The following is a 27,856-nucleotide window of genomic DNA, read 5'->3' on the forward strand; positions in this document are numbered from 1 at the left end:
AACCAGATTTTCTAAGTATTGATGTTTTACTTACTGAATGACATATGAATTTACAATAGATTATTAATTTTTCTCAGATAATTTATGAATGAACTGTGTTCAGTGAATCTCAGAAGAAAAAGTCACAATAAAATCCAATAACATCATTCTGAAAATAACACTTTGAATTTCAATCTCACTGCCTTTTTCTATGAAGTATGTTGGGATATACTGCTTTATACAGATGCAAAATATGACATGCATCAGAGTAGCATAGTAGTAGATAACATATTAAACTGAAAGAAAAAAAGGCTTTCATCATCAATATCTTTATAATTTTTGAAAACTCAAGTTACTGATATGCTGATGATATACCGAAGAGTTCAGCCATCAAATTAAAGTATTACAGAGGGAAATACTATTGTACTGGTAACGAGCAGAATATCTCCATATACAAAATGGCCCAGGTATTTAATTCCCTGAGATCAATGGCAAAGTACTAATTCACATCAGCTGAGGATTTGGATTAGTATGAAAGTTGGAACTGAAAATATTCAACTGTCTTTTTTAAAAGAGAACAATTTTAAGTTGTCCTGTTAACAATAACTTCGTATATCTCAATAATACTGTTTTTATTCCTTCAATTTCCTGAGATGACTGCTGACAAGATGACTTGTTTGTTTGTTTGTTTTAAAGAACTCTTGTAAGAGAGGAGAATGGACCATGTAGGACAAATAATGCCTAATCACTACTTCCTAATTTCTCCAGATTTCATGTTGGACTAATATGCTAGATAACTGTTTTTTGTAGGGTTTCTTGAGTTTTTAAGAGAAATACCATACCGACTGTGGGGTTTTTCTTTACCATGAAGTATTTGTTAATTGATTGGAAGAAATGTAGGATTTTTTTTCCTTTATTTTGTATTTTTTTTAATAATAAATTATTCAAGATTCCTCTCATCACAGAAAACAAAAAATTGAAAAACTTACATTTTGGTGTCCTGAACTGACTTGACTAATGCTATTGATTTATATTGAGTGCAGGTAGTTTTGACCAATGCACTCTATACATTTGTTGTTATGCTAATTAATAAAACTTTAATTGCTGTAAATTGTAATGTATTATCTAACTTCCATCATTACTTGATGGAAAAATAAATAAATAAATAAAATAAAATAAAATAAAATAAAATAAAATAAAATAAAATAAAATAAAATAAAATAAAATAAAATAAAATAAAATAAAAAACAAAGAAGAAAAAGAAACTATGGATCCAGATGGTTGCACTCATAGTTCATATGAGATCAGAGCTGAATTCTAAGCAGGTTGCTCTTTGATGTCTCTTGTCCAGGTTACTCTGTCTACAAACTATATAGCCAGGAATAGCCATACAATCTAGTGATGTGGCTGATCAAAGAGTACATGAGCTACGAGTTAACCTGATGATGAGCAAGCTGAGCAGACATTTTAAGTACTTGGTTTGGAAAATGAGGGAAGACTTGATTTCCCTCCTTTTCTCAGTGTCCTTTCAGTTCTTATTTACACCTTGGAACAGTTGGAAATTAGGTTTAACACAATCAACTGTAAATATCCAATTCCAGCATTACATTATTATACTAACCTTTCACACCTGGAAATGTGACATTAAGGTCACCTAAGGTAAAACATCAAAATAAATTGGTAGACAGATCCAATAACTATTTTTAGCCAGAATGCAAAAATATATTTTAGGTATAACTGGGAGTTATATTACACCAAGACTCAGGGATAAAATAGACTTCAGTAATCTCAGACCTTTTGGTATAAAGTGCCAGCTTTCAGCAGACATGTCCATGTTCATAAGAGCTCCAGTTCATCTTGTGTTTTGGTCATTTTCTCTTAGAAGATAGTAATGCATTTTCAAACAAACATATATATATATATATAAACAAATATATATATATATAATAGTTGACAGATTAGTGAATTGTACTCTGAAACATACTTTAAAATTTCTATTACATTTAGTATCTGTACACAATTATGTTAACAAAGTATTTACACTATAGAAACCAGTACCAGCTTCTCAACATCTCTTACCGGTGTAGCTTCCCTGGCCTACTTTAAAAGGAAAGACAATTTATACAGAAAATAATGTGTTTCTTCTAATTTTCCCAAGACTTTAAACAAACTGCAGGTACTTTTCTCTTGGTACAGAGACAAACATGAAACACCTCAGCTCCAAAGGGAAATGTTTCAGAAAGTTGTGAGAACAATGGGGTATCCTGGAAATTGTTCAATGACCTTCACAACAGTGAAGACAAGTAACAGCTGCTGCAGTTAAGGAGTCCAGTGGAAGCAAAGTGACAAAAATCAAACTGTGTATCCTTTTTGATCTCTGTACAATTCTGATAAAGAAATAATAAGCATACAGACCAGATTCTATCACTGTGTTGTAGAGTTTCAGAATCCCATCCTGCATATCTTCAAGACAATTAATGCTTTGCATCATGTTGCCACCATTAGCTCTGACTTTAAGGTCACTGGTCCACTATATAGTGTGTGATGCAGTATGAAAATGGATTTGTATATTGACAAGGCCCTGCACATAAAAATCTCACTGTTTGTGGTTTCAGTTGTATTATAAACAACATGCAGGTTACCCCTTTGCTTTTTATAAGACTATATAAGTTATGTTTTGTTTAAAATAAAAGCTGGTTACAAAAACTGACAAGTCAGAGAAACATGAAGGCATGTTTGAAAATAGATGGAAATTCAAAGTTTCTATTTCAAAATCTACCAAAGCAATTATTAACATCCTTCTTCCTTAAGATCCTGTGCTGTTCTCTTGATCTATTTTTCATTAATTTTTATAATATAGACTTTAAATTGCTAAGAGATTTTAAATTGAGCTCTTACTATTTTTACCAACTCCATTTAAACAGATTTCTGGGATCAATCCATCTCATGTTATTTTCTTTAAACAAATCTTTTATATTTTCCCTACTCCACTTCCTGTTTACTATCTTTTTAGTGAAAGAATTTGGCAAGTATCACATGCCAAATCTATCTATTCAAATCTATCAAATCTCTCTTTGATATATATATCAAATATATCAAATCTGTTCAAATCTATCCAGAATTATTAGGTTTATTGTTCACCAAATGAAAGCTGAAAAGTTTGTATGCACCTTAACTATTTAATTGTTAGCGCAGTTCAGCTATCTATCAAAACTAACAACTCTATTACTAACTCTGTTACTAACTCTATTAATAACTCTAAATCTGACCCAGAGAACCCACAGATGAGATCTCATGCAGGCCATGACAGAATTACTGCCAGAGATGATTTCAGATATGCTGAATACATGTGCCTTCTAGTAAAGTCATGCACACAACAATTCTAGAAAGCAAATTTTGTTTCTTTTCTCTTCTTCTTCAAACACAACCAAGAAAAATCCTGGTCTAAAAAATAGACTTTTCATCAGTAATAATCCAGAATCTATTCCTAAATTTAAATGCAGGAAGAGGAATCCACACAACCTGCCTTGATAAAGAAATTTTTTGAAATTACACCACCAATTGGCAAAGCAAAGTAATTGCCTAGTTATTTGATTCAGTGTGTTTTCCCTCTGTCTCACTAGATGGCAGACTAAATAGGCCTTGGCTTGAAAGGAGCATCCCTTCAGGGGTCAGAAAGGAGTATCATTCTTACATAAAATGTTGTTCAAATACCCAAATATAAATGCTTTTTGAGACATCCACTTAAGCTGAACCAATTCATGAATACTCAGCCTCAGGTTACTGTGAATTATTCAACAGCATAACTTCCCAAGACAGTCTATATCTGGTGGATTTTTGGCGCGTGTCCACTTCACAAATCCTGTGCAAAAGACTCACTTTGTAGTACATCTCACACGAAAGAGTAGGTCTTAACCTTAAAATAACCAAAAGTACTTTCAGAATTTTTTATGGGCTTTCAGTCTCACATGTATAAAAACTGTCCTTAAATGACACTGAAAGAATAAAAATAATGATGGATACTCTCTTAGCTGGAAAAACCAAATGGCAAAAGTGTTTTTTTGTTTTGTTTTGTTTTGTTTTCCCAATACTATATCAATTTTTAGAGATTATTCATAAGCTAAAAAATCTTGACATTCAAAAAATAATAATAATACATATTTCGGAGTTAAAACTAATAAGAATTGGTTCCATGCAAAGAGTATGGGAATAAAAAGACGTGATAATTTAGTGCTCCCATGCTCCCACTCTGGGTCTGCAACCATTATCTGATAAACAGGTTTTAAACTGAACATTTTGTAAGTTGCCAGTGTGCCCAAACTCCCATTATTGCTAATGGAAGCTACCTACACACTCACTAGTTTGTTGTGGATATTTTTTTTTTTAATTTCCTTGAAAAGTACATCATCTAAAGCACTTAGCACTGTGGTAGCTAACAGCAAACACAATTTAAACAGAGAAGCACTGATTATGTGTAAAAGGGATCTTAGCATGTCTGTTCTACGTTATTGCATGCTGCTGTCCTCTTCTCTCATTTTTTTTCCATGATGTGAAACATGTTAATTTACAGTGAATATATAAGTTATTAAAATAAATAAATAAATAAATAGATAGATAAATAAATAAATAAGGCAAGATTACCATGAGAAATAGCTTATTGCTTAGATGTGGAAAGAACTACGATTTATGGTCATGGCTTGTATGTTTCATGTTGCCCATTTTAAAGCTCTGTAGCTCCACTAATAACATAAATTTGTAGTGTTACCAGTGAGACGGGAGCCTGACCCTGTTTAAGCAGAAAATAATTGTCCTACCAGCCTCAGCCTGTGTGACGCAAGGCACTCTGTCCACATGGGGGCTCCCCTAGTAATACAGGCAGTTACCAAAAATCTTCATACACACTATACAACACTTTCTTCAGTCAAGCTGTATGACTAGAACTGGAGAAAAACTCTTACCATTAGTAGGAGAAAATGAAAAATTTTTATTTGATGTTTTATTTAGTCCCAGGGAGAACAGGTTTGTGTGACATGTACGTACACTTAAACATACCAGCAAAGGAGACAAGCTACTACATCACCTACAAGTGAAGAAGGCCATGCCTTCAAGAAACCATATCTTTTCCAACACTTTTATGTGAATATACTTAGATTATATCTGTGTATGTATCCCTCCTTCTAGTAGTCAATTTTATCTCTGATCTTCCCCTTTTCTGAAGGCAGGATACAGTCAGCAATCCCTATTATGTGCTATTTACAAAGATAACTTCTCAGACAAGCTGCTGTTGCTGCTGGAAATGAACCAATGTTAACCGCCTTGCCAGGCTGTTCCCATAAAATAAAGGAAAAAAAAAAAAAAATATGGAAAAATCTTAATTCAGGTATCTTTTGGTGCCAATCTGTTTATTTGCAAAGGAAAATTACAGAGTATCCTCTCTTCAAACAGAATAAACAATAGCAGGCCAGCTCTTTATTCAAAAACCCTAGTCTGTTTTTGCAGTCAATGCCTAAAAGAAGCTCACTCTGTCTCTCTCTTGGCTTCCTCCCAGAGCAGCACTCACACTGCTTCCCTCACTGTCAAGTTGTTTTCAGACCCACAGAAATATGCCCTGGCTTCATACTTGCTCACACATAGATATAGATGTGTATACCACATGCATTGCTTTGTTCATTTCAATTTAAATATTGTAGTTATCATTTCCATGTATACAAAAGTAAACCTCTCCAGCTGCTTAGGTAAGCTCCTGTTCATAACTTGTTATGCTGATCTGTGTCTAAGCAAAAGTGTCTTACCATGTCAGGCACCAATAAAGAAAAAGCACTTAACTGCACCCTCAAATAGCTTGAATAAAACTAGGATAAACAGGTTCTTCTGTGCATGGAAAAAAATTTAACACCATGAATTCCACCTCTCCACAATATCTATCTGAAGCCATATATATATTTTAATCTGTTAATTATTTTGTAATAACTATGAAATATCCCTGTGTGAAATTCAGACAGGTCATGAAAAATAGATTATCTAAATTTTGTTTCATTGTTATAGTAAAAGTAGAGGAGACTTATTGGAAATTGCAAAAAGGTATTTTCTTAAGAAAAATTCTGTCTCTTACTTTCCCTTTTATCCTTTATTACTTTTATGGAATAACAGTGAATGAAGGAAAGTAACTATCTCCCTTGAGGGTAGCTAACTGCTCCAGCCAGGAAGGAGGTCCACATTAGGAACATATCCACCTACTCTTTTCCACTCCAATATACTGCATTTCCCCCTGGACAGCATGGCTGGGCATCCCAATAGAAAAAGGAACATGAGGAGACTCCGATTACAATGCAGCATAAACTTTAATGGGTATGAAGAAAGAATCAAAGCAGTGACTGCTGGAAGGAATCTGGTGCAGGCTGCCACAAGGGCAGCTGGCAGTCAGACACCCCTTCACCACATGCGATGCACATCTTCCTCTCTCATATGGCAAGAGGAAGAAAGAACAGGACACTCTCTTCTGGATGAACCCATGGCACAGGACAGCAGGAGACAACAAGGACTCGTGATGCAGAGAAGAAAGCGAGAGAAGATATCTGTTGGCCATGTTTCCAGACAGTACAGACTGGCACCCTGCCTTCCCTCTCTGCTCTGCAGGAGGGCAAGAGGGTACTCAGTCCATCTGGAAAACCTGTCCAGCAGCTCCATCCTCAGTTTGGCACCTGGATTTAGGCTTCCCAGCTGATGCACTCACTGGATGTCCACTTTGGCTTTAGCAGGGCAGGCACCTTCTGCCATAGTACCGGCCACCAAAGCCAGAGAGGCCGAAGCCCCCAGAGGAGATGGGCACTCCCTCAGCACTCAGGATGCTGCCAACAGCAGCAGAAGTGGTGGATCCCACGGCGGTGTTCTGGGGGAAGGAGCTGAGGATGGGGCCCGGCAGGGTAACCACCACAGGAGACGGTTCAATCACCACACGGGAGTCCTGGCACTGCCGCACACAGGGCTCATTGCAGCTGTTGGCAAGAGGGGTCGGGCCACAGGGACGGCACAGATCATAGCAGGACATGGCTGCGGGATGGAGGAGCACCTGGGAGAAAGGGCAGGGAAAGCACAGGCAATGTGTGAACAGCAGCCTGACAGCCTGCTCAGCAAGAGAGTAGGTGTAGGCTGGGGAGCAGGGACAGGCTGTGCAACAACAGAAAGAGGCTTGTGAGCTTAGGTCTTTAGGGGCCCCTGCAAAGACAGCCCAAGACCTTCTTCCACCTCCCCCCACAGTTGCAACCATAACAGCGACAGAGGGAGCAGCATCAAAAAGCAAGGATCACACCAAGACCTACACAGAAGCAAAGACTTGGTCAAGGCCTGAAGACCAAGAGGATAAGGCAAGAGAAAGAAGAGAGTGAGGAGAAGGCAACTGCAGCTCACCTTGTTCACGAAGGAGCAGAAGGCAAGAGAAGTCGATGAGGAAGCCTGCTGTTCGGACAGGCTTTTATACTGCTCCAGACTGCCCCAGGTCCAGAAACACCATTTGCACTTGTAATGTGTTTACCTACAAGTTCATCTTGTATGCAAAGCACTGAAATTAAGTAAATGGGAACACTGTTTTATGTTCCCAGTAATGCTACCTTTTAATTTCCCTGTTCATGACATGCCTATTTTGCTACACAAGCTCCTTTCAAGTGACAGGATTAGAGACCAAAATATTTCCATTGGAAATGATACATCAGCACATGAAAATGATGCAGCCTGCGATGAGGGGTATCCAACCACAGGATTTGATGACAGCTTCATAACCTAAGGGACTTGCTTTGAGGATTTTAAAAATGCTTAACATACATTTCCTTCCCATCCTAAAATACAAGGCAAGACTTAAAAACACTTTCCTATGACACGGGTGGCCACCACCAAAGCTTCACATAATACATAACTCTGTCTAAGTTAGGTATGAACCTGTCATTCAGGTTGGATACCCTGATGGCAGACAGACTGTCTGCAATCTAACATCAGGAGAAATTCACACGTTATTTGGAATTTCTTACACTGCTTAACTCTCATGTAAAATCTATGTCTTTTAGAGTTAATCTATAGTGATGTGTATCTAGAATGGGACACTAACTGGGGGACACCTCACCTATCATGTCACTATTCTACCCAGATTTTTTTATTTATTTACTTTTTTAAGTGTTCAACCCTCCTGTTAGGTCCTTGTGCCTGCACAGAAGGCAGTGGGCTTTGGCTGTGTGCATATCTGCTGACTTCAGGATATTTCTCTATGTTAGATCTTTGTTGTTGTGAAGCCATGTAAACTTTTATGCCTTCTCAGAAACAGTGTTTCTGCATAGCATAGTCTTCAAAGTTGTAGATTAGTGCAGATAGAGACATGGACCCAAAAAGTGAAAAAGGTAATTTACTGTTATCAGTGTAAAAATAAATAAATAAAATAAATAAATAAATAGATAAATAAATAAATAAAGTACTATTAAATGAAGCCTTCTGACAATTACTTTCATAGTTGACTAACATAGGATCATTTGCTTTTTAATGTTTATTTGCATTTTTGCATTCTTATACTAAATCTTATCAATACTCAGTCTTGTTTACAGAATTAAACAATTCCTCTGCCAATGTTCTAGCTCTAGCACTCTATTTTGATATTGGTTTTGATTCATCATCATAGATCATCATAGTGTCTGACAAAAGTTCAGTTTTCACATGATTTTTGAGATAATCTGCCTCAAAATCAAACAGTCTTTGATATCAACTTCCGAAAAACCTCCCATCTAAATACTAAAACTCCTGTACTGATGGAGGAAGAAAAAAAAAAAAAAAAGAGAGAGAGAGAGAGAGAGAGAGAGAAAAAAAAGTATTTCTGTACTTAGGACACTTTTTATAGTCTTTTAAGTTAATAATGTGTCTAAACTACTGTATTAAGAATGCTTACGCTAGGAATGAGGGAGCAGTAGATATATTTACTTTTTGTTATATTTACCTTTACTTTGCTCACTTTTTTTCCAGTTTCTCTAGGACATGCTCAGCTTTCCTCTTCAGCATGCCTATGAAAGTCAGACACTTTTGTGACCTCATTTCAGACCTCAGTACCTCTTGTTCTATTGCCCAGCAGCTGAGAACTGTGAAAAATGGATTAGATGGACATGGATGAGAATTGCTCTGTCTAGAAGAAGCAGTCTGGTAGAGAAAGAAAAAAGAAGTAGATAATTAGCTATTAATCAAGAAAGAGATGGTAATCAGCAAGTTGTTATTATCCTGTAGAGTCTTGCTTTTATGCACGTGTCCTGCATGTATTGATTTTCCATTCTCAGCAAGCAGACTGCAATACAACATGCTTTCATTGTTTACCTGTGGCAATATTATACTTCCTCTGACACCCTAGGCTTCAGAAATTCAGGAAAGTTCTCCATCTTCTCAATGATGGAACCAGCCAAAATCTCTTTGTTATCTCAAGTGACAAGAGCATTTTCTTACTGGGATGCAAATTCATAACAATCTGTGCTGGGTACTGCCCTATACCTTCAAACTGTATTCAAATTAGTAAGTATCCTTTAGGAGAAGATAAGGTCTCTGTATCTGACAACACTAAGACTAAACTGGAGAGCCAATCTTCAACTGTATCAGTCACCCCTATAGACAAGAAGAAACAATTAAATCAGAAGTCGGCTTGTTTAGTAAGACAAGAAGCTTCTCATAAGAGGGACCAGGAGAAAGAATCAGAAGAGGCAGGCTGCTCTGCATCAGAGCAGAACAGGAAGTGCAGACAGAAATCATAACTGAGTCAGAAAACACTCTATCCATGTCCCTGAATGAGCTGTGAGATACGTGAAAAGATTTCAGCCATCACCCAGGAGAGCATATTGTCACCTTGTTTCTCTGGCTGGGGTAATAATCAAGAATTAGAGGGCAAGGAAGCCCATCAGCGGGGTTCCCTTTCTAAGGAAAAGGCCATTGACAAAGCAGTTGGAAAAGGGGAAGAAGTCTTTAGCCTTTGTAGGAAACTCCTATCAGGCATGAAAGAAAGGTATCCTGGGAAGGAAAATAATGTAAATTTCCAAAGCAAGTGGACCACCATGGAAGGAGATATCCAGTACTTGACGGAATTAGCTGTGTTGGAGGTGGTCTGTAATGACCTGGACAACAATCAGGTATCCAAATACCTGGATGACATCCAGTGCATGTGATCCATGTGCCAGAAGTCTGTATGGAGCACACCACCATCATACTGGCAATGTCAGACTAAAAGGATATAGAGGCATATAGAGGCGGTGGATAGATTGGCCAGCAGCTCTGTCAGTATGAAGCAAATTTCTCATCCCTCCTATGGGCCTGTGTCTCAAATGTGGAGAAACTGGTTCAGTGGCTTGAAGAGAATATGTCTTCCTCCTCACCCATTCAGACCCATATCCCAGTTATTAAAAGTCAGCACTTTTCCACTTTTCTGCTCAAGGGAAAGGATACCATGGGTGTATACCATGTGGCACCTTGCAGGTTTTTTTTTCAGGTACATGAATTGCAAAAGAAAAAATAAAATAAAATAAAAAAAAAAAAAACATTCACAACTTCTCTTGTTTCTGTCGAGCAGTCTTTCCAGACACAGTAGAAGGCCTGATCTTATTTCTGACCCTTCAGTTGTGCATTTGCAAGAATTAAGCAATGGATACTATGGTCAGGACTAGAGGGGCCCTGTCTCCAGCCAGGCAGAGGAAAGGGGCAACCAGGTATACTGGACTGTGTAGATCTGATTGCCTGGTACATCAGACCTGCAGGATAAGGCTCTAGTGGACACCAGTCCACAGTGTACCTTAATGCCATCAGGCTACAAAGGGGTAGATCCCATCTGTGTTTCTGGAATGGGAGGGAGATCCCAACAGCTGTTTGTATTGTAAGGCAAAGTGGGCCTAATGGGGAATGAATGGCAAAAGTACCCCATTGTGAATGGCCCAGAGTCTCCATGCATCCTTGGCATAGACTACCTCAGCAGAGGGTACTTCAGAGACACAAAAGGGTATAAATGGGCTTTTGGCATAGCTGTCTTACATTCAGAGAAGATCAAAACATACCTTTCCTGCTCTCTCAAATGATCCTTCTGTTACAGGGTTGCAGAGGGTTGAAGAACAGCAGGTGCTAATTCCTAACATGATGGTGCACCAGTGGCAATATTGCACCAAGACTCCCTAATTCCCATCCAAGCTGATTCATTGACAAAAGAGCAAGAAATGATGAACAAGACTTGCTCACCCATATGAACAGTACCAAATTTTGATAGAGTGGAGGCTAACAGTGGACTATTGTGACCTGAATGAAGTCACACCTCTGAGTGCCTCTGTGCCAGACATGCTAGAACTTCGATACAAACTGGAGTCAAAGGCAGCTGAGTGGTATGCCACAACTTATATCACTAATGCATTTTTCTCCATCCCTTTGGCAACAGAGTGCAGGCCACAGTTTTTGACTTGGAGAGCCATCCTGTACACCTGGAATCAACTGCACCAGGGGTTGGAAACACATTTTCCGTGGACTGCCGTTTGCCATGAACTGATCCAGACTGCACTGAAACAGGGGGAAGCTCCTGAACACCTGCAGGACATAGATGACATCATTGTGTGAGGTGACACAGCAGAGGAGTTATTTGAGAAGGGGAAAAGAATAATCTGTACAATCACAGAGTCACAGAATATCCTGACTTGGAAGGTACCCACAAGAATCATTGATTCCAACTCCTAGCTTAACACGGGACCACTCAGAAATCAAACCACAGGCTTGAGAGCATTGTCCAAATGGTTATTGAAATCCAACAGGCTTGCTCTGCTGTAACTACTTCCCTGGGCAACCTGTTACAGTACCCAACCACAGCTCCTTTTGGCACCATGACTATGTCTGCTACACTGAATGTTCAAAGGGAAAGTCCCCACTATACATCATGCAATGATGTTACATGTAATAAATAGGTAGCATTAATCACACAACAGGCTTGAATGGGGAAACCCAATTGCCCAGGAGCCCTTGAAAAGACCATAGACTGGCCTGAAGGCAGAAATTTTGGAGCATATCTGAGGAAGTGACTCATACAAAAAAGCACCACCATATAACAAGTTACTGGAAGATGAAAAGCAGTATGTTTCATTTACTGATGGATCCTGTCTTGTTATAAGAAACTATGAGAAGTAGAAAGCTGCTGTATGGAGTCCCATATGACAAGTCTTTGAAGTGCAGGAGAAGGCAGGTTGAGTCAGTTTGCAGAGTTGAAAGCCATCTAACTGGCTCTAGAGATTGCTGAAAGAGAAAACTAGCCAGAACTCCATTTAATTTTGTCCTCCCTCCCCACCCTCCCATCCCCCCATCCTGCTGAGGAGAGGGAGTGAGAGAGCATCTGTGTGGTACTTAGCTGCCTATCAGTGTTAAACCACAACACACTCATTCCTTACAGTAGGTTGTCTGGCAAGGACTGAATTAAACACCTTTACTTCTGTGACCACCACTGACATTTTTGTATTATTTGTAATATCAATCTTAAGGAAATCTAACCAAAGATAAGCACCATTTTTGCCCTTCAAATAAGTGTTAATGTTCAGTTGGAAATCTTATAATAATTAGTTGTCCTGCTTGTTCTTGAAAAATGCCCATATTTGGCTTTAATTGCCTTTTTATTCTTCCTTCTCTTTTCTTAAAAATCAGCTAAACTTAAAATAAAATAAAATAAAATAAAATAAAATAAAATAAAATAAAATAAAATAAAATAAAATAAAATAAAATAAAATAAAATAAAATAAAATAAAATAAAATAAAATAAAATAAAATAAAATAAAATAAAATAAATTACAAGTCATTCAGTTCGTTAAGTCCAGTAATGAACAGATATCATGGTCCCTTGGGAGTCCTAAAGGGCAGAAGGGTCCAGGAGGGCTGGATGCTCCTCAAGAAGGAAGTCTTAAAGGCGCAGAAGCAGGCTGTCCCTGTGTGAGCAGTCCCTGTGTGTCCCTTCTGTGAGGAGAAGAACCCCCCCACAGTTCAGGCGGAAACAGTTAGAGACCTGCTGCTCCACCTGGACTGTCACAAGTCCATGAGGCCAGATGGGATCCAACCAAGCGTGCTGAGGGAGTTGGCAGATGTGATTGCTGGGCTGCTTTCCATCATTTATCAGTGGTCATGTTCAACTGGAGAGGTCCCAGATGACTGGACACTTGCTAATGTGATGCCCATCTATAAGAAGGCTCATAAGGAGGAAATGGGGAACTATAGGCCTGTCAGCCTGATGTTGGTGCCAGGAAAGGTTATGGAACAAAACATCTAGAGTGAAATCACACAGAATGTGCAGGACAACCAAGGAATCAGGCCCAGTCAGCATGGGTTCATGAAAGGCAAGTCCTGCCTGACCAGCCTCATCTCCTTCAATGACTGGGTGACCTGTCTGGTGGATGAGGGAAAGGCTGTTCATGTAGTCTACCTAGACTTCAGCAAAGCCTTTGACACAGTCTCCCACAGTATTCTCCTGGAGTAGTGGTGAATGGAGTGAAATCCAGCTGGTGACCAGTCACCAATGGTGTTCCCCAAGTCTGGGTGTTGGAGCCCATCCTCTTTAGTATCTTTCCTGACGATTTGGATGAGGGAATGGAGTGCATCATCAGTAAGTTTGCAGATGACACCAAGTTGAGGGGAAGTGTCAGTCTGCCAGAGGGTTAGGGAGGCCTTGCAGAGGGACCTGGACAGGATGGGTCGATGGGCAGAGGCCAATGGGATGAGGTTCAATATGGCCAAGTGCCGGGTCCTGCACTTTGGTCACAAGAACCCCATACAGCATTACAGGCTTGGGGCAGAGTGGCTGGAAAGCTGTGCAGAGGAAAAGGATCTGGGGTTGCTGATTGTTGCTCACCTGAACATGAGCTGGCAGTGTGCCCAGGTGGCCAAGAAGGCCAACAGTATCCTGGCTTGTATCAGGAACAGTGTAGGCAGCAGGATGTACATGATTCTTTTAACTATTCCTGTCAAAAAGACAGTATATAACTTCCCAAGACTACATTCAGTTTATTTTTGCTTCTTATTCTTGTTAGTTAAAATTGTAACAGAAAATGGGACACAAACAGTCAGATTAAAATATCTAAATAGTTATTTAACAGAATGTCTAGCAGACAATATTAACTTTATAATAACTATAGTATTGAAGTTACCGTTCAAAACTGTTGCATTGCTACAGGCAATTTTAGCAACAGAGCATTAGATCATTTGACCCAACTCTTAATGACAAAAGTTTAAATAGTCCTCTTAACTAATCTGGGAAACAGAATTGGCCTAGAGATAAATCACTGAGTAAGGATATCTTGATGTACCTTTTGCCCTGCATCCTCATTTTCTGTATCCTTGAACACATCATTATGTGTATCTACACAGAGAAAGAGTATCTTCTTCAGTCTGTAAAATGGGAAAATTAGTAAAAATTAAAAATAAAAGATTCTTATCTCATTTATTCAGAATGTAGGGCTACTTCTGTATTTTAAATTTGATTTGAGAATTGTGGACTCTAGTAAATGAAATGAAACTAATGTGAGTAGCCCCTGTCAATGATGTCCTTTGCTGTCATCAGCCCTCTACTAATGTTATATGTAATCATATACATATATGTATACACATAAAATATTTAGCTATAAATAGCAAGATGACACAAAGTGACAGCATCATATTCTGACTTCTTTGTGTTTTTAGAATGTGTAGTTCTTATTTTTTTGTTAATTCAGCTTCTCTTTCTTTTTGTGAACTGAGAACAGCAGGGCATGATATTTTTCATATGCAGTTGAAAATCAGCCATTAATATCATTACTGAAAGTCACTGCTGGATTTAATATTCCATAAGAGAACTCACTATCCTGTATCTAAGTTGCAGTAGTTAATTTTATGTAGGTGGACTAATATGCTATTGCTTTCCCATTAACTAAATATATAGGAGGTATGAGCAATTCTGGACAAGCCTTACAGTCTTGCTTTGTTTTATACACAGTTAATAAAACACATAGTTCTTAACTGTTGCTAGCTAGTTAAGCAAGGAGAGTTAAACTTCACTCATATTGAGTCAAGCACCACTGACTGCTTTTGGTTTGCTGTGAATGCACTGGTCTGTGCTCCATTCAGGACTTGTCAGCAGTAGGTAAAATAATAATAATAATAATAATAATAATAATAATAATAATAATAATAATAATAATAATAATAATAATAATAATAATAATAATCTATTTTTTAGATTTTTCTTTCATTTTTTCTTTGACTAAACTTTACCAAAATGTTTCATTTAAGGTATTTTTTAAATATGATTTTCTTAAATTTTTGTAATTTCCAGAATAAGATTATTTCAACCAAAAAAAAAAATCTTTTTTAAAGAGTGTCAAAACATAACTTTTTCTCTTTTTACTTAATGTACCTGTAAAAAGCTCACACTTGCTCATCATTGTCTAATTCTCAAGATACAACAAGGGATGTAACAGAAGTACAGCACCAGATAGCACCCGGCAGCCTTGTTTCATTGCTAACTAGTCTGCTTAGCAAAAAAAAAAAATTCCTAATCTTCTTTTTCTCTCTCTCTCTCTCTCTCTCTTTTTATTTTTTATTTTTTTTTTATTTTGTAACTTCCAGTACTCTCCCAGCTTTCAAAACTTGGAAATACAAATTACTTTTGCTTCTTTTATAGAATAGGTATGTGTAGAACACTAGCCTGCAGCTAATATAATCTATTCACTTACTTTAGAGCAAAAGTCTACATACATACACTAGCAGTGGTTTGGAACATTACAGTAATAAACGAAAGTCTTCAGAAAACAGGAAAAGTATTATTCTTAAATAGTCATGAAGATTCTTTGAAAATGTGTCTATACATGTAAAATCCTTTCTCTATGTCCAGGTCATTGTCCATGCTTCAGTTCCTTCAATATTAAAAATCAAAAAATGATTACTGCTAAGCTATGCTCTACTGCAAGTTAAAAAGCTGAGTTTATGTCTTTTTTTTTCCCACAAGTATCATATTAAAATTGTATTCAATGACTAAATATATACCTAGACGTTGTAAAAGGTTTCCCTCTGAGTCAGTGAGACAAGACTTGTATATAATATAGGTGACTTGAAACCCTTTATCTTCCTTGAGATGATGGCTAGCAGGAATCGGATGCTGTGGTAACAGCGGTCTTCTGGTTGTGACTGTCAGCCATCCCACCACATCCTTTAATGTTAAATTCCAGGTTATGAAATTACTTTGTTTTGAGTGTGAGATTATGAAATTAAAGCAACAGTCTTGTTTCATGTTTACTTAGTTTAGTTAGTCATGCTAGCTATACTGGTTAGCTAACCAGCTAACCAAGACCAAGACCAAGATTGTTGTTAACATTTTCAGGACAAGAGAGTTAAAAATGTATGTATCCAAAAAACATGTACAATATAGACATAAGAAATTTAAACAGTATTTAAATATCGTTGTGGTACCAATGAAGAGAGCAAGCTTAATAAGACCAATTAAGTGCACTTAGCTTTAATTTATTAACTAGTATGGAAAACAACCAATTATTGTTTTTTCAACTACTTCTAAATATAATAACTAGGGATACAGAGTGGGGAGGAAGGAGATAACAGTCTCTAAGGACACAGAGGGGAATACACCCAGCTGTTATTGACATATAAACACATCAGACACCAGGAGTGACTATAGTAAAGAAGCTGAAGATTTAATTCTTTAGTGAATAGGAACATTTCAATTGTGAAAAAATAATGGAAAATAATACTGAATAGAACATTTTTTATTCCATTACTGTCAGTAAACATAAGACCTGAAGGTTTCCACAGAGCCATTAACTCTTCAAATGCACTAATTATTCATCAAAGTACACAGTAGTCCCATCAACAGCTGCAAACATTTCAAATCTTCAATACTAGTAAACTTCTATTTCTATGGAAGCCTGAATTTGCATTTTCCATTTATTTTTATTTTAGGCTTACAACTTAAATAACCTACAATATCACTTTGTATTTCACTTCCCTCACACAACAAAATTGATTTAAAACAAAAATAATAATTAAAAAAAAAAAAAAACACTAAAAGGCAAAATATTGGTTTACTATAACAAATTATGCCATATTAAGCTTCCATACACTTCACCTTGCAACTTAAGAACAGCTTAAACACAACATAAAACAAACAACAAAAATCTGGTGTTTTTGGTTCATATTCCTCAGCACATTTGGTTTTGACCTGAGCAGAGATAAAGCTTGCACTGGTCTCTCTGGCTTATTCAGTGATATCTTTTGATTTACACTGAAGTGGTCTCACTATTTTTATGTTAACTAATCATTAATAAATGAAGAACAAGTAAATCTTCTTTGTAGGATGTTTAAATAAAAAACATGGAATCACATCTGAAAGTTTTATGTGAACATACATGTGTATGAAAAGTCTTAGTTCATTTAGCTCAGACATAACACAGCTATGAAACTCTCATTTTATTGTGGTATTTTGTTTTCCATCCAAAACCAAATAATCTACAACTTATGAAAAGGAAGTTAAAATTTTTCCAGATTTTTGTTATTTTTGCTTTCTTTGTTCCCATTAAAATTCACAAGTAAAAATTCAGTTCCACCTAATTGTGTGTTATTTCTAATCATTTCACAGGTTTCCTTAACCTGGAATATCATAAACAGGAAATGCCTTGCCACTTTCAACTAAATGTGTTATCGTATCTGGAGGCAATGATGTTAGCAGATAATACATCAGAGCAGATGGCAGTTGGTGTTCAATGCAAACCACAGGTCAGACTGGTATACTGTTAGTAGCCATAATAAATCATTAAGAGGAACTACCTACAACACTTCCAGGATGTGTGTTAGCCCTATATGGAATATTTATATCACAATCCATAAATATCTTCTTAATTACATACAAAGTAACAAAGTAATGTGCAATAATCTATAGCTGTTTAGGTTTTAACTAGAAATTTCTGAAGGAAAAGAGAACAAAAGCCTTTTTGTTTTTGACATTTTAACCTTTCAGGCTGAAGTGCTTGACTTAGGTAATAAATTTTTAAAACCAAAATGAGTTCTTGCCATATGTATGAAATGTATGGGCTATCTCTTAATTTCTACATGAAAACTAATTATAAGCAATTTGATAAGCAAATTTCCAGTACTTCATGAAAAAAAGAAATGTGTATAAGTTCTTCCAAAGCTGTCCTCCCATTTCTGTTGGAGTTAAAAAGTCTTTACGGTTCCTGGGTCTAGATTTTTAAGACATCATATTCTTATGAAATCAAGATTTATTTGAGCAATATCAAATACTCAGTAGGTTCCTAGGCTCTAATGCAATGCAAAACAGTCATTCTTCACCAAAATTAAACAGGGTTCCAGAGACAGAACCCCCGTCTTAGTTACAATTCTCCTCTGTAAAGAACGACTCATGGTCACAAATCAAAGTATTTCCTGAGAGCCAGGCAGACCATCCTTTTTGCCTTCTAGAAGGAGAGGAGTATCACCAGGGACTATAGTCTCTCTGGTCATTCTTGGTTGTTCCCTTTTCAGCATCAACAGCTCCCACATGGGTAACAAAGGCTTGCCTAGGGGACAGACTGGGCTTGACATTATTTTTTAAAGATCCCAGATGCATAGCAGCCACAAAACCTTGTATGAAAGCATGCCTGGCTGGCAGATGGGTGCCTCCATCTCCTTCAGGAGGGAATCTCCAGCCCCTATCACCCACCACTCATACTCTTGGAGCTTGTACTCACAAAGTACTTTGAAAATCCTAGCAAACATGTTAAAATTCCTAAGTATAATTTTTTTTCGAAAGCCTTGAGCTGTGACTTATGTCTGTTGGTTTTGAAACTGAATTGTAAAACAACTGACCATAAGAAAACAGTTAGATCAAAATTGAGCCCTTTGCAAATTCAATTCTGTGTGTCCAAGCCTTTTCTACCACTTGAGTAAAATAGCTTAAAACTTCACAGAAATGACTATTATAGTTTTTGTTGAAAAGTGTTAACTAATTCTCACTTCAATGATTTCACACTAAAAAAGGAAAAAATAAATCCCATTTCCCTGCTGCTTGCCAGTGCCTATGCACTGTGATTAACTAATGCTTCTCTATGTATTCATTTTCAAGTCATACTGAGTTCATAATGAGTAGCGATTCAGACTTCTATCATGTTATTGTTATCTATAACTTTTACTAAAAACCTGTCGGGTTTATAACTTCAATGTAGCACAAATTTTTACTTTATATTCTTCACAACTGACATTGAATGGTTTGACTTCAGTGGTTTGCAGAACCAGCTTGAATTCTCATTTGGAGAATTCAGTCAAATACAAACAATTTATCTGCACAGGTTTTCCTAATAAGATCTGTGAGCCTATTCATATTGCTAAGGGAACTTATCCACAGATCCTAATATAAAATTAAATGGTGGCATTAATTACTCGGTTGTATTTACATTTTTCTGTCAATATTTTACATCCATCAATGATTACAAAAGCTCTTAACAAACAAAAGTCTGTTTTCCCTACTGTCATACTACCTAAACCTTTTTGAATTTCTAAGCTTATTTAAACTGTAGGTACTTCAAATCAAATTTCCTTACCTATGTGTATGTGTATGGCCTCATAAATGACTGCCTTAAAAATGGTCACATCTTTCCCTTTGCTCAGTCAAATCTTTCTGAAAATGAACTCATCCCACAGATGATGGTAGGATATATTTTGTCTGCAGTTTTTACATTTATCGGTCTTTCAAAAATAGAATTATATAAATATATTTAAATTGGAAGCAAATAGAATGTTCGTAAGAGAAATCAACCTACTTGGATCCATCAGAAAGAAATGGAACACCAGGAAATAAAATAATAATAATAAAATAATAATAATAATAATAATAATAATAATAATAATAATAATAATAATAATAATAATAATAATAATAATAATAAATAAAGCAGAACTTTGAAGAAAGGTATAACATATCCTGCATTTCTTGTTAGTGACAGTGTATCAAACCATTAAAACCACAGACAGTCAAACAAACACACAGACTAAGTATTCTGAAAATAAGAAACTATGATAACTACAATTTTCCTGTTTCTCAAAACAACTGAAGATATGTCATCTGGATTACCTTGTAATCAATAGAGTCAAATTATTTTTCCAAATTAACTTTGTTCCCATTAGTCCTGGGATTTTCAGAGATAGGCATAGTTCTAATGTCACACTAATATATAGTGTGTGACATATATATAGTATATACAGAATATATAGTATATATAGTATATCTATATATATATAAATATATATATCTAATATATAGTTAAGAGTTCAAATGGTCTAGTTCCTTACTATTTTTCTTCATTTCATATTATATTTAACACTTGTCCTTCAGACTGAGAGTATAGTTCTCAGACATTCTGTTTCTACAGATATCATCTCCTAAAAAATAAGAGGGAAAAGTAAAAGATTACAAAAAATTTAAAAAAATACATTCCATTAAACAGTTTATCAGCTAAATACGTGAATTTCACCAGCTAAGTCATGGGCTTCTAATTTTAAAAACTTTATGCTCTCCTTCATAAATTTCACAGCTTTGCTACATAAATAAGTTTATTCAGATATTTCTATGGACTCTAAATTTATTGTGAATGACCTAGAGACAAAAGACCCACACAATGACTACAGCTACTGACAGATCGAAGTCCCAAGCACTGTGTTCTTGCAAAGGCACAAATATGTTCTGTGTTCTTACTTGCTCTAACGATAAGTACAATAGGACTACTCATGTAGGTTAATAAAAGCATTTGCAGTTTCTTGGTTCTCTCTCCTCATGTTCTTGGTTCTCCCTCCTAAAAGCATATTCCCTTCTTTTACAGGACTACTTTTCCAACTCATTATTGAAACATTCAAATTAAAAATATGGAGTTTTTGGATTAAGTTTGTATACAGTTCAGCAAATCTCTACATTCCATCTTGATGGGTACAATGTGATCATATCCTTTGCTCTCAATCCCAGCTAAATATGGTGTATATTACATTCCTAAAATACCTCTGTCTAATCAGTAAAAGCAAGATACAATGCTAGACAAAAGTGGTTTTTTTGTTTGTTTGTTTGTTTGTTTTTGTTTTTGTTTTTTTAACTTAAGGGGTTTTGTTGCTTATTCTATAAGATGGACTTAAATAAATAGAAAGAATAATTTGTTGAAGAGCCTTTTCAACTTGTCTCAGTTTAGCTAAAGTGGCAGATGGCAGCTATCTCTTTTCTTCTCCCAGTCCTGTTCTCTGTATGGCTTCTCTGTTGTTCAAATGAACTCCATGCTCTATACACATTATTTCAGAAAAACGAATATTAAGGTGCTAGTTGAAAGCAGTGCTTTCATGAAAAGCAGGAAGCTTCTTTGAGGACAAAAAAAAAAACAAGGTCTTTGTTGACAGAACAGGATGGGGCAGGGGGCAGAGCAGTGTGGGTTTGAGTGGCATCAGAAAGCAAAAGAATTTTAGTATCACCCTAAAACAATTGCTAGTACTTCTGACAAAGTCTAAACTACAATAATATTGAAATTAAAAATTATACAAACATTTCTTAGTCTTTCTAATTAAAAATTATACAAACATTTCTTAGTCTTTCTCCACATTATAAACAATGGGTCACTTCACAAGATGCTTTGATGAAAAGAAAATTCTTTTTTTTATTTCTCAGGAACAATTATATATATATATATATATGTTTGTGCATGTTTATTTGACAAATAAAATATCCATTCCAGGTGTTTCTTTAGTTTACTGTAGTTAGCTTCATTAATACAAATTCATATCTTTTTTTTTTTTAACAAATGTAAAATTTTTATATAAATATACAGTGGTTAGAAATACATATTCATCAAAATTTCTTTAGGTAAAAAAAGATATTTCTGTAACTAACTTATTTCAAATATTATAGAGCGTTTGACATAAATAGTCTCTTAAATTTTAAATAGGCAGCTATTTCTGTACTTTTTTGACTACTACAAAATAATTAAAGATTGTACTTTCTCCTGTTACTTCATTTATTAACAGTCCACCTCTGGCATATCTCAGGTTCGGAACATCATTCAGATTCTGCTGTGCTGGTTGCTGCACATACTCAGTAATAAGACACCCTGAACCACTGTGCTTACACTAAACAGAGGTAAAAAGGAAAGGGAAAAAAAAAAAAAATATATATATATATATATATATATATTTAGTTACAAAATATGGCTGAGTGAAAATTATGCAAAATTAATTTGTTAAAAATATCATTTTGAATTATTTTAATTTTTTTCTAATTTTGAAACAATAGAAAAATGTTTGGTTTTTGTTGTTTTTTTTTCTTTCACGTTCACTTTCGGTTTTCCAGTAGAAAGATATGAGACAAGTTTAATAAAAAAGAAATTAGAGAGATGGAGGATGGGGATGGAGGAGCCTTACTTACTCATTCCCTTTATCCTCCCTGAGAAATAAAAAGAGAAGAAAGAATAAAGTTTAATAATAATGTATATATATATATAATAAATTAAAAAATAAAAAAAAAGACAGAGTAAGCATGAGAACTGAAAGGTAGAAGTAGATTTTGAAATAAATGTTTTTAATCAATTTTACCGATGATAGAAAAGGGAGGTAAAAGCATGGAAAGAGCACCTAAAATCTTCAGTTTTTCTGTTACTTTTTCCAACAAATATAACTCCTTCTCTAGGGAAAAAAAAATAACTGTGAGAGACAAGGAATCAATAGAAAGAGGATGAAGAATTCTGAAATTCTGAAAGAAAATTATGATTCTAAAAATACATATATTTCTCTGTCTCAAAAATATTTGTTATTATTATCCAAAGCAAAATGAAAAGCATTTTAAAATCAAAGTGCTGACTGAAACATTTTTTATGTGGTTTACCTTCCTCATTAAGTTCATACCACTATACTCATTCCAATACTATTCAGTATTGTGGCTGGTCAGAATGTATACACCCAAAGAAACAAACTGAATTGCATTATCTGGTGATTAGAGGAGGGGGTGATTAAGGAAAGATTGGACATGGTGCTTAGGGATATGGTTTAATGGGTGATATTGGTGGTAGTGGGATGGTTGGACCAGATGATCTTGGAGGTCTTTTCCAATCTTAATAATTCTGTGATTCTAATAAATAAATAAATAAATGAGGGAAAAAGAAAGGGAAATGAGGGAAGAAGTTTACATCTCCCTTTGCAAACTTTTCTCCATAAAAAAATGTTAAAATGGAACCATTTCAGGAACCATTTGACAGGTATCAGATAAACAAATTCTGAAAAATCAGGAAAAAAAAAAAAAAAAAAAAAAAACATGGTTTACCATGATTTGAGTCCACACTTTTATCCATAACGGAAATTCAGCTTTTTTTTTTCTTTAACCTAAGCAGTTGGCCATTGCTGATGGTTTGCTGATGTTTTATAGTGTTGTTTGGTTTTGGTTTTTGTTTGTTTGTTTCTGTGATATACTATGATTTATTTCTAAATTATCTAAATAATCTATTGTGACTATAAATATCAACAAATTTTTAAAAAAAAAAGAAAAAAAAGAAAAAAAAAAAACACCACTGCTTTGAATTCCAAACCTCATTTTGCTAATGCTCTACTCTCTCATACCCAAGCAGTGGGTCACAGGATAAGGGCTCATGTATATGTCTCTGGATCTTCCTTGATGTCTTCCATATGTATGTAATTTTTCTAGTTTGTCATACATATAGCTTCAACAAATATTGGTACAGGGCCCTATTAGAATGTGTATGTTATGGAAAACACTTCCAACAGTACCATTTACTTCCACCTTTGGCAGCTGGTCTGTATTTCAAATGGTGGTTCCTATACTTGCAGTTGCTTCTTCCACAAACCATTATATTTACCCCTTAAATTTATCCTTAATATATGGTAAAAGGTATGTCTGTAAGCTCAAAAAATATTTCTGTTAACCGTTATAGGAACATTTATTTGTCCATATTTTAAGCCTGAATTGAACAGCTTTCTGATTTTCAGAGCAGAAAGTTTTGCTTTTCTCTTCCATTTGCACTACCCCACACTCCTACAGCTTAGTTAGAACAAGTGCTGTTGTTGATTTGATCACAAAATAAACTGATTCACCTCATTAAAATGGAAAAAAAAAAAAAAAAAAGCTAACTTTGCAGAAAAGAAAAAATAATGGAGGTTGCAGGGTGGGGGTTGACCAGGTTAAAGAATTGAATCTGCTGCAATCCCACAAAATGATGACAGCAGACAGCACAAGTAAATAATGCAGCTGACAGCAGCGACAAGTAGAAGAAGGAACCAAACAAAGATGAAGCAAACAAGCTGTTAAAAAAAAAAAAAAAAAAAAAAAAAAAAAAACTTTTCTTTTTTTCTTTTTCTGCTACCACTAGCCAGTAATTTGGCACAAACATAAAGAGAAACCAATACAAATTAAATTGAGCAGGTGTCGTCAACTCATATTTAGCTTTGAAGTCTGTTGCTTCGACAGCAAACCTAAGGGGTCACATGTTCATTTTCCAACTACACAGGCTATTCAAAGAAAAATAGTATCTCAACTTACAAACCAGGTCTTTTCTTAGTACAATCAACTGCTTGGTTTGATGACTATGACAAGGCTCCTAAGACTACCTGTAAGACATTAGAAGTAACTTTTGTTGATGCTGTCAGAGTTTCAGCTGAAGGAGTCAAGTAAGACTATGGCAACTATGTCCTCCTTATCAGAAAGCCCAAATCAGATTTTTTAGAGTTAGGTACTGTGTCAGTTTGCAGAGTTTAAACAGGTACTGTTTAGGACCTCTCTGAAGTGATGTATGTCACATTGCTAGTGCATTTGAGAACTCCAGGATGATTGCAGATTGTTAACACATAAGCAGGCTTCAGCTCTATCTGAATTTTAGGAGAGGGCATCCGGGCATGACTAAGGGAAAGAAAAAAAAAAAAAGTGTAAAAAGATTGCAAATGTAATTGCTTTATGGGGTGCATTACAAATAGGGGGCTATCTGGGAAGCTACAATAGAGAGTGTGTCATACATTTGCAGAAGTCTTGGTTAGCAGACAGTCCCTAGTTGAGATTACTTCAGGGAAAATGTTGGTGCTTTTCTATGGGAATGTGTGGGAAAAAATGAGTTTTGGTGTCAGGCAAAAGAAAAAGATGGCTCTGCTTTCATTGATAGGGACATAAACCTCATTGTGGAATAGCAGGAACAGTCTCAAGCCACCCGTAAAATTAAATCAAGAAAGGGTACCAGCTATTCAACTTACCCACGTAGCTTTCCAGCTGCAACACATTTGTGGCATCACCCAAAGTCTGCCCCTGCTTTGCTGCTTCTGTATAGCCCCAGAAAGTACTCACAGAGAAAGCAGATTCATCAGTGAGAAACCTATGGGATGACAAGATCATGGCACTACTTGCCAGATACATTTGATAAATATCCCGTTCAGGAAAGGTCATGCAGAAGAATGTGTCAGTGATGAATCCCATTGCTCTGCCTATGGCATAAACCAAACCAAAACAATAAATAAATAAATATATAAAAGAAATCCCAAGGTCCTGACTATGGGAATGCATTTGCAGACCATTTCTGTAAATGTATGCTTGAGATATGTTTCAAAAAAGAAGTCCTCTCCTGATCCAGGGGTAGTGAAAGAAAGGAAATATTGCCAGATTCTGCAAGTTTGTTTGTTGTTTTTTTTTGTTTTTTTTTTTGATTTGTTTTGTTTTTAACACCTGTAAAAAATCCTTTGTTTTATTTAGTTTGGTCAATTCTATCCTTGCTATTTGGAAATAGCAAAGTAATTTCAAAACTACAATATTCACTTCTAGCTGAGCAAAGGATATATGCTAGGACCCATCTTAACAAAAACTATATTCCTCAAGCTTATGAAATAGCATTTTGGGTGATATTTGCGTAGTCTTTCTGCTTGCCAAAGCAGTATTGCTTGCTATTATACATCTAATACGTATTTGCCAAACCTATTTTTAAATACACCAACTATATGAGTTTTCACTGCTTCCCTTGAGAGACCATTCCATGGGCTAATATATCTAGCTGTCAAGAAGTTAAAGACTGTTTCTGAGTATTTTCAGTTTCAAGCTGAATCTTTTTGCCTACACACATACTCAAACCTATATTAGCTACTTTTTATCTCGAACCTTATTTTATAGTTTTGCTATATTGGCATTGTATGTCTTGAATAATACATGACTAACCTACAACAGGGACCAAATGGAAGTACTAAAGCTGAAGCTGCTGACTGTTTCTAAATATTGTATAATCTTAAGAGAATGAGAGGAAACACATTTTCTTTCAAAGGCTTTTGCAGAAGGAGACCTCTTAGTATGTGTCAGATTACATCTCTAACATCCCTTTGGGCGAACCTCAACACTATTTAACTTCCTTCCAGAGCAGCATGTAGTTTGATGTAGATGTTTACTTTTCTATTTTTTTTAATCAAACTTTGTGAAGGTTTTTTATAAATTTTGCTATACTGTCTTTTTCAGTACATTTGTTGAGTTCTTTGAAAATGAAATCCAGCAAATTTGAATAAATTGCTAGTTCATATTTTATTTCTCTCTTTCTAAAATAATAAAGACATTATATATATATATTCAAAACAATCTCCCATATTTCACTGTTTAAGTCATCCTTTAAACAGATTAAATATACACAATATTTTTTTTTCTTTTTCTTTTTTTGATCATTTTAAATAACTTTACTCATTCTCTACATGTTTTACTCTTACCTTTTACAACTTGACATCACTATTACTGCCTACTCCAATCTGGCAGTATGTCTTAAAACTTCACCATTTTAACCAATTGTTTTTTTAGTAGTCATATGAAATAAATAAATAAATAAATAAATAAATAAATAAATAAATAAATCTGTTCTGTGATCCTTTCAGTGAGCCAGAAAAAAAAAAAATCATAAAGTAAATGGGATTATTTGTACCATCTACTTTCTGTTTTGCCTTCACAGTTCATGATTATTACAATCTGAAAAGATACATGTAAAAGAGAATGTTAGCTGACAGGCTATGTGATAAACCACTGCTTTACTGGCAGCTCTTCTAAACAAGCCTTAGTGAAACGAAAAGATTCAAGTTTATGATTTTCTACCAGCTAATAGTTAAAGATAAATACATTCCAGTTGATCAGACATAAAATTTTGGTTTACCCAATTTTAGAAGAAAGGGACTGCTATGAAGTTCAGCTTTGGTTTATTCAGAAGGAGCCAATCCAACATCATCAGGTACAAGGAGGACTATCAGCTGATTAGCAGTTGGTTTCTGGTCATTGTCATTTCAATTAAGTCAGTAAATGAAGTTTGTCGGTCCCTTTCTCCAAAGATTTGCCTTTCCTTGTTTTGTTTCTTTCTTAATAATTATCTCTTCTGTGGGTACTGAGTTTGAAGTAAAGGAAATACTAACATTATATTAATCTTTTCAAGGACTTCTATTTTGTTCTGCATGAAGAGAAGATTGTCTCTTGTAAGCAAGCTGAATTTGTACTTTTGCAAATTTGTGAATTCGGATCTATATCTCAGTATTGTTTAATTCAAATAAAGTTAAAATATTTCTATAAAATAATTTGTCCTAGTACCCTGTGAACAATGATAAACTCTTTAAACTCTTTCCTGTTGCTGATGTTAAAGTTAACCACCTCCACAGGAATTGCATTAAGCCTGAGTTTGATAAATATAACTGAAAACCAATTTGAGCAAAGTAATTTAACAGGCAGCAGATGATATGCACAGATGGGATTTCCCAATCGTATCGCTTTGGAGATGGAGTTAGTGCTATTAAAAAAAAAAAAAAAAAAAATATCATAAATGCTTTCTATAGGAACTCCCCTAAAGGGTGCTGGAACTGA

At 35.5% G+C, this 27,856-nt stretch overlaps 1 protein-coding gene across 1 annotated transcript; it reads right to left on the bottom strand.

Moving 5' to 3' along the window:
- Positions 1 to 6,149: 6,149 nt before the first annotated feature.
- Positions 6,150 to 7,499, bottom strand: LOC137850132 (feather beta keratin-like). The gene is made up of 2 exons (XM_068670314.1): positions 7,387 to 7,499; positions 6,150 to 7,048 (listed from the first exon to the last, which is right to left on the bottom strand). Exon 2 carries the CDS (start codon positions 7,025 to 7,027, stop codon positions 6,731 to 6,733), a length of 297 nt encoding a protein of 98 aa, XP_068526415.1. The 5' UTR covers positions 7,028 to 7,048; positions 7,387 to 7,499; the 3' UTR covers positions 6,150 to 6,730.
- Between the last annotated feature and the right edge of the window lie 20,357 nt (positions 7,500 to 27,856).

This window comes from Anas acuta, chromosome 1 (genome assembly GCF_963932015.1).
Source record: "Anas acuta chromosome 1, bAnaAcu1.1, whole genome shotgun sequence".
NCBI classification, from domain to species: Eukaryota; Metazoa; Chordata; class Aves; order Anseriformes; family Anatidae; genus Anas; species Anas acuta.

Coding starts and splice junctions, on each gene's coding strand:
- LOC137850132 (XM_068670314.1), bottom strand. CDS start 7,027: ATGTCCTGCTATGATCTGTGCCGTCCCTGTGGCCCGACCCCTCTTGCC.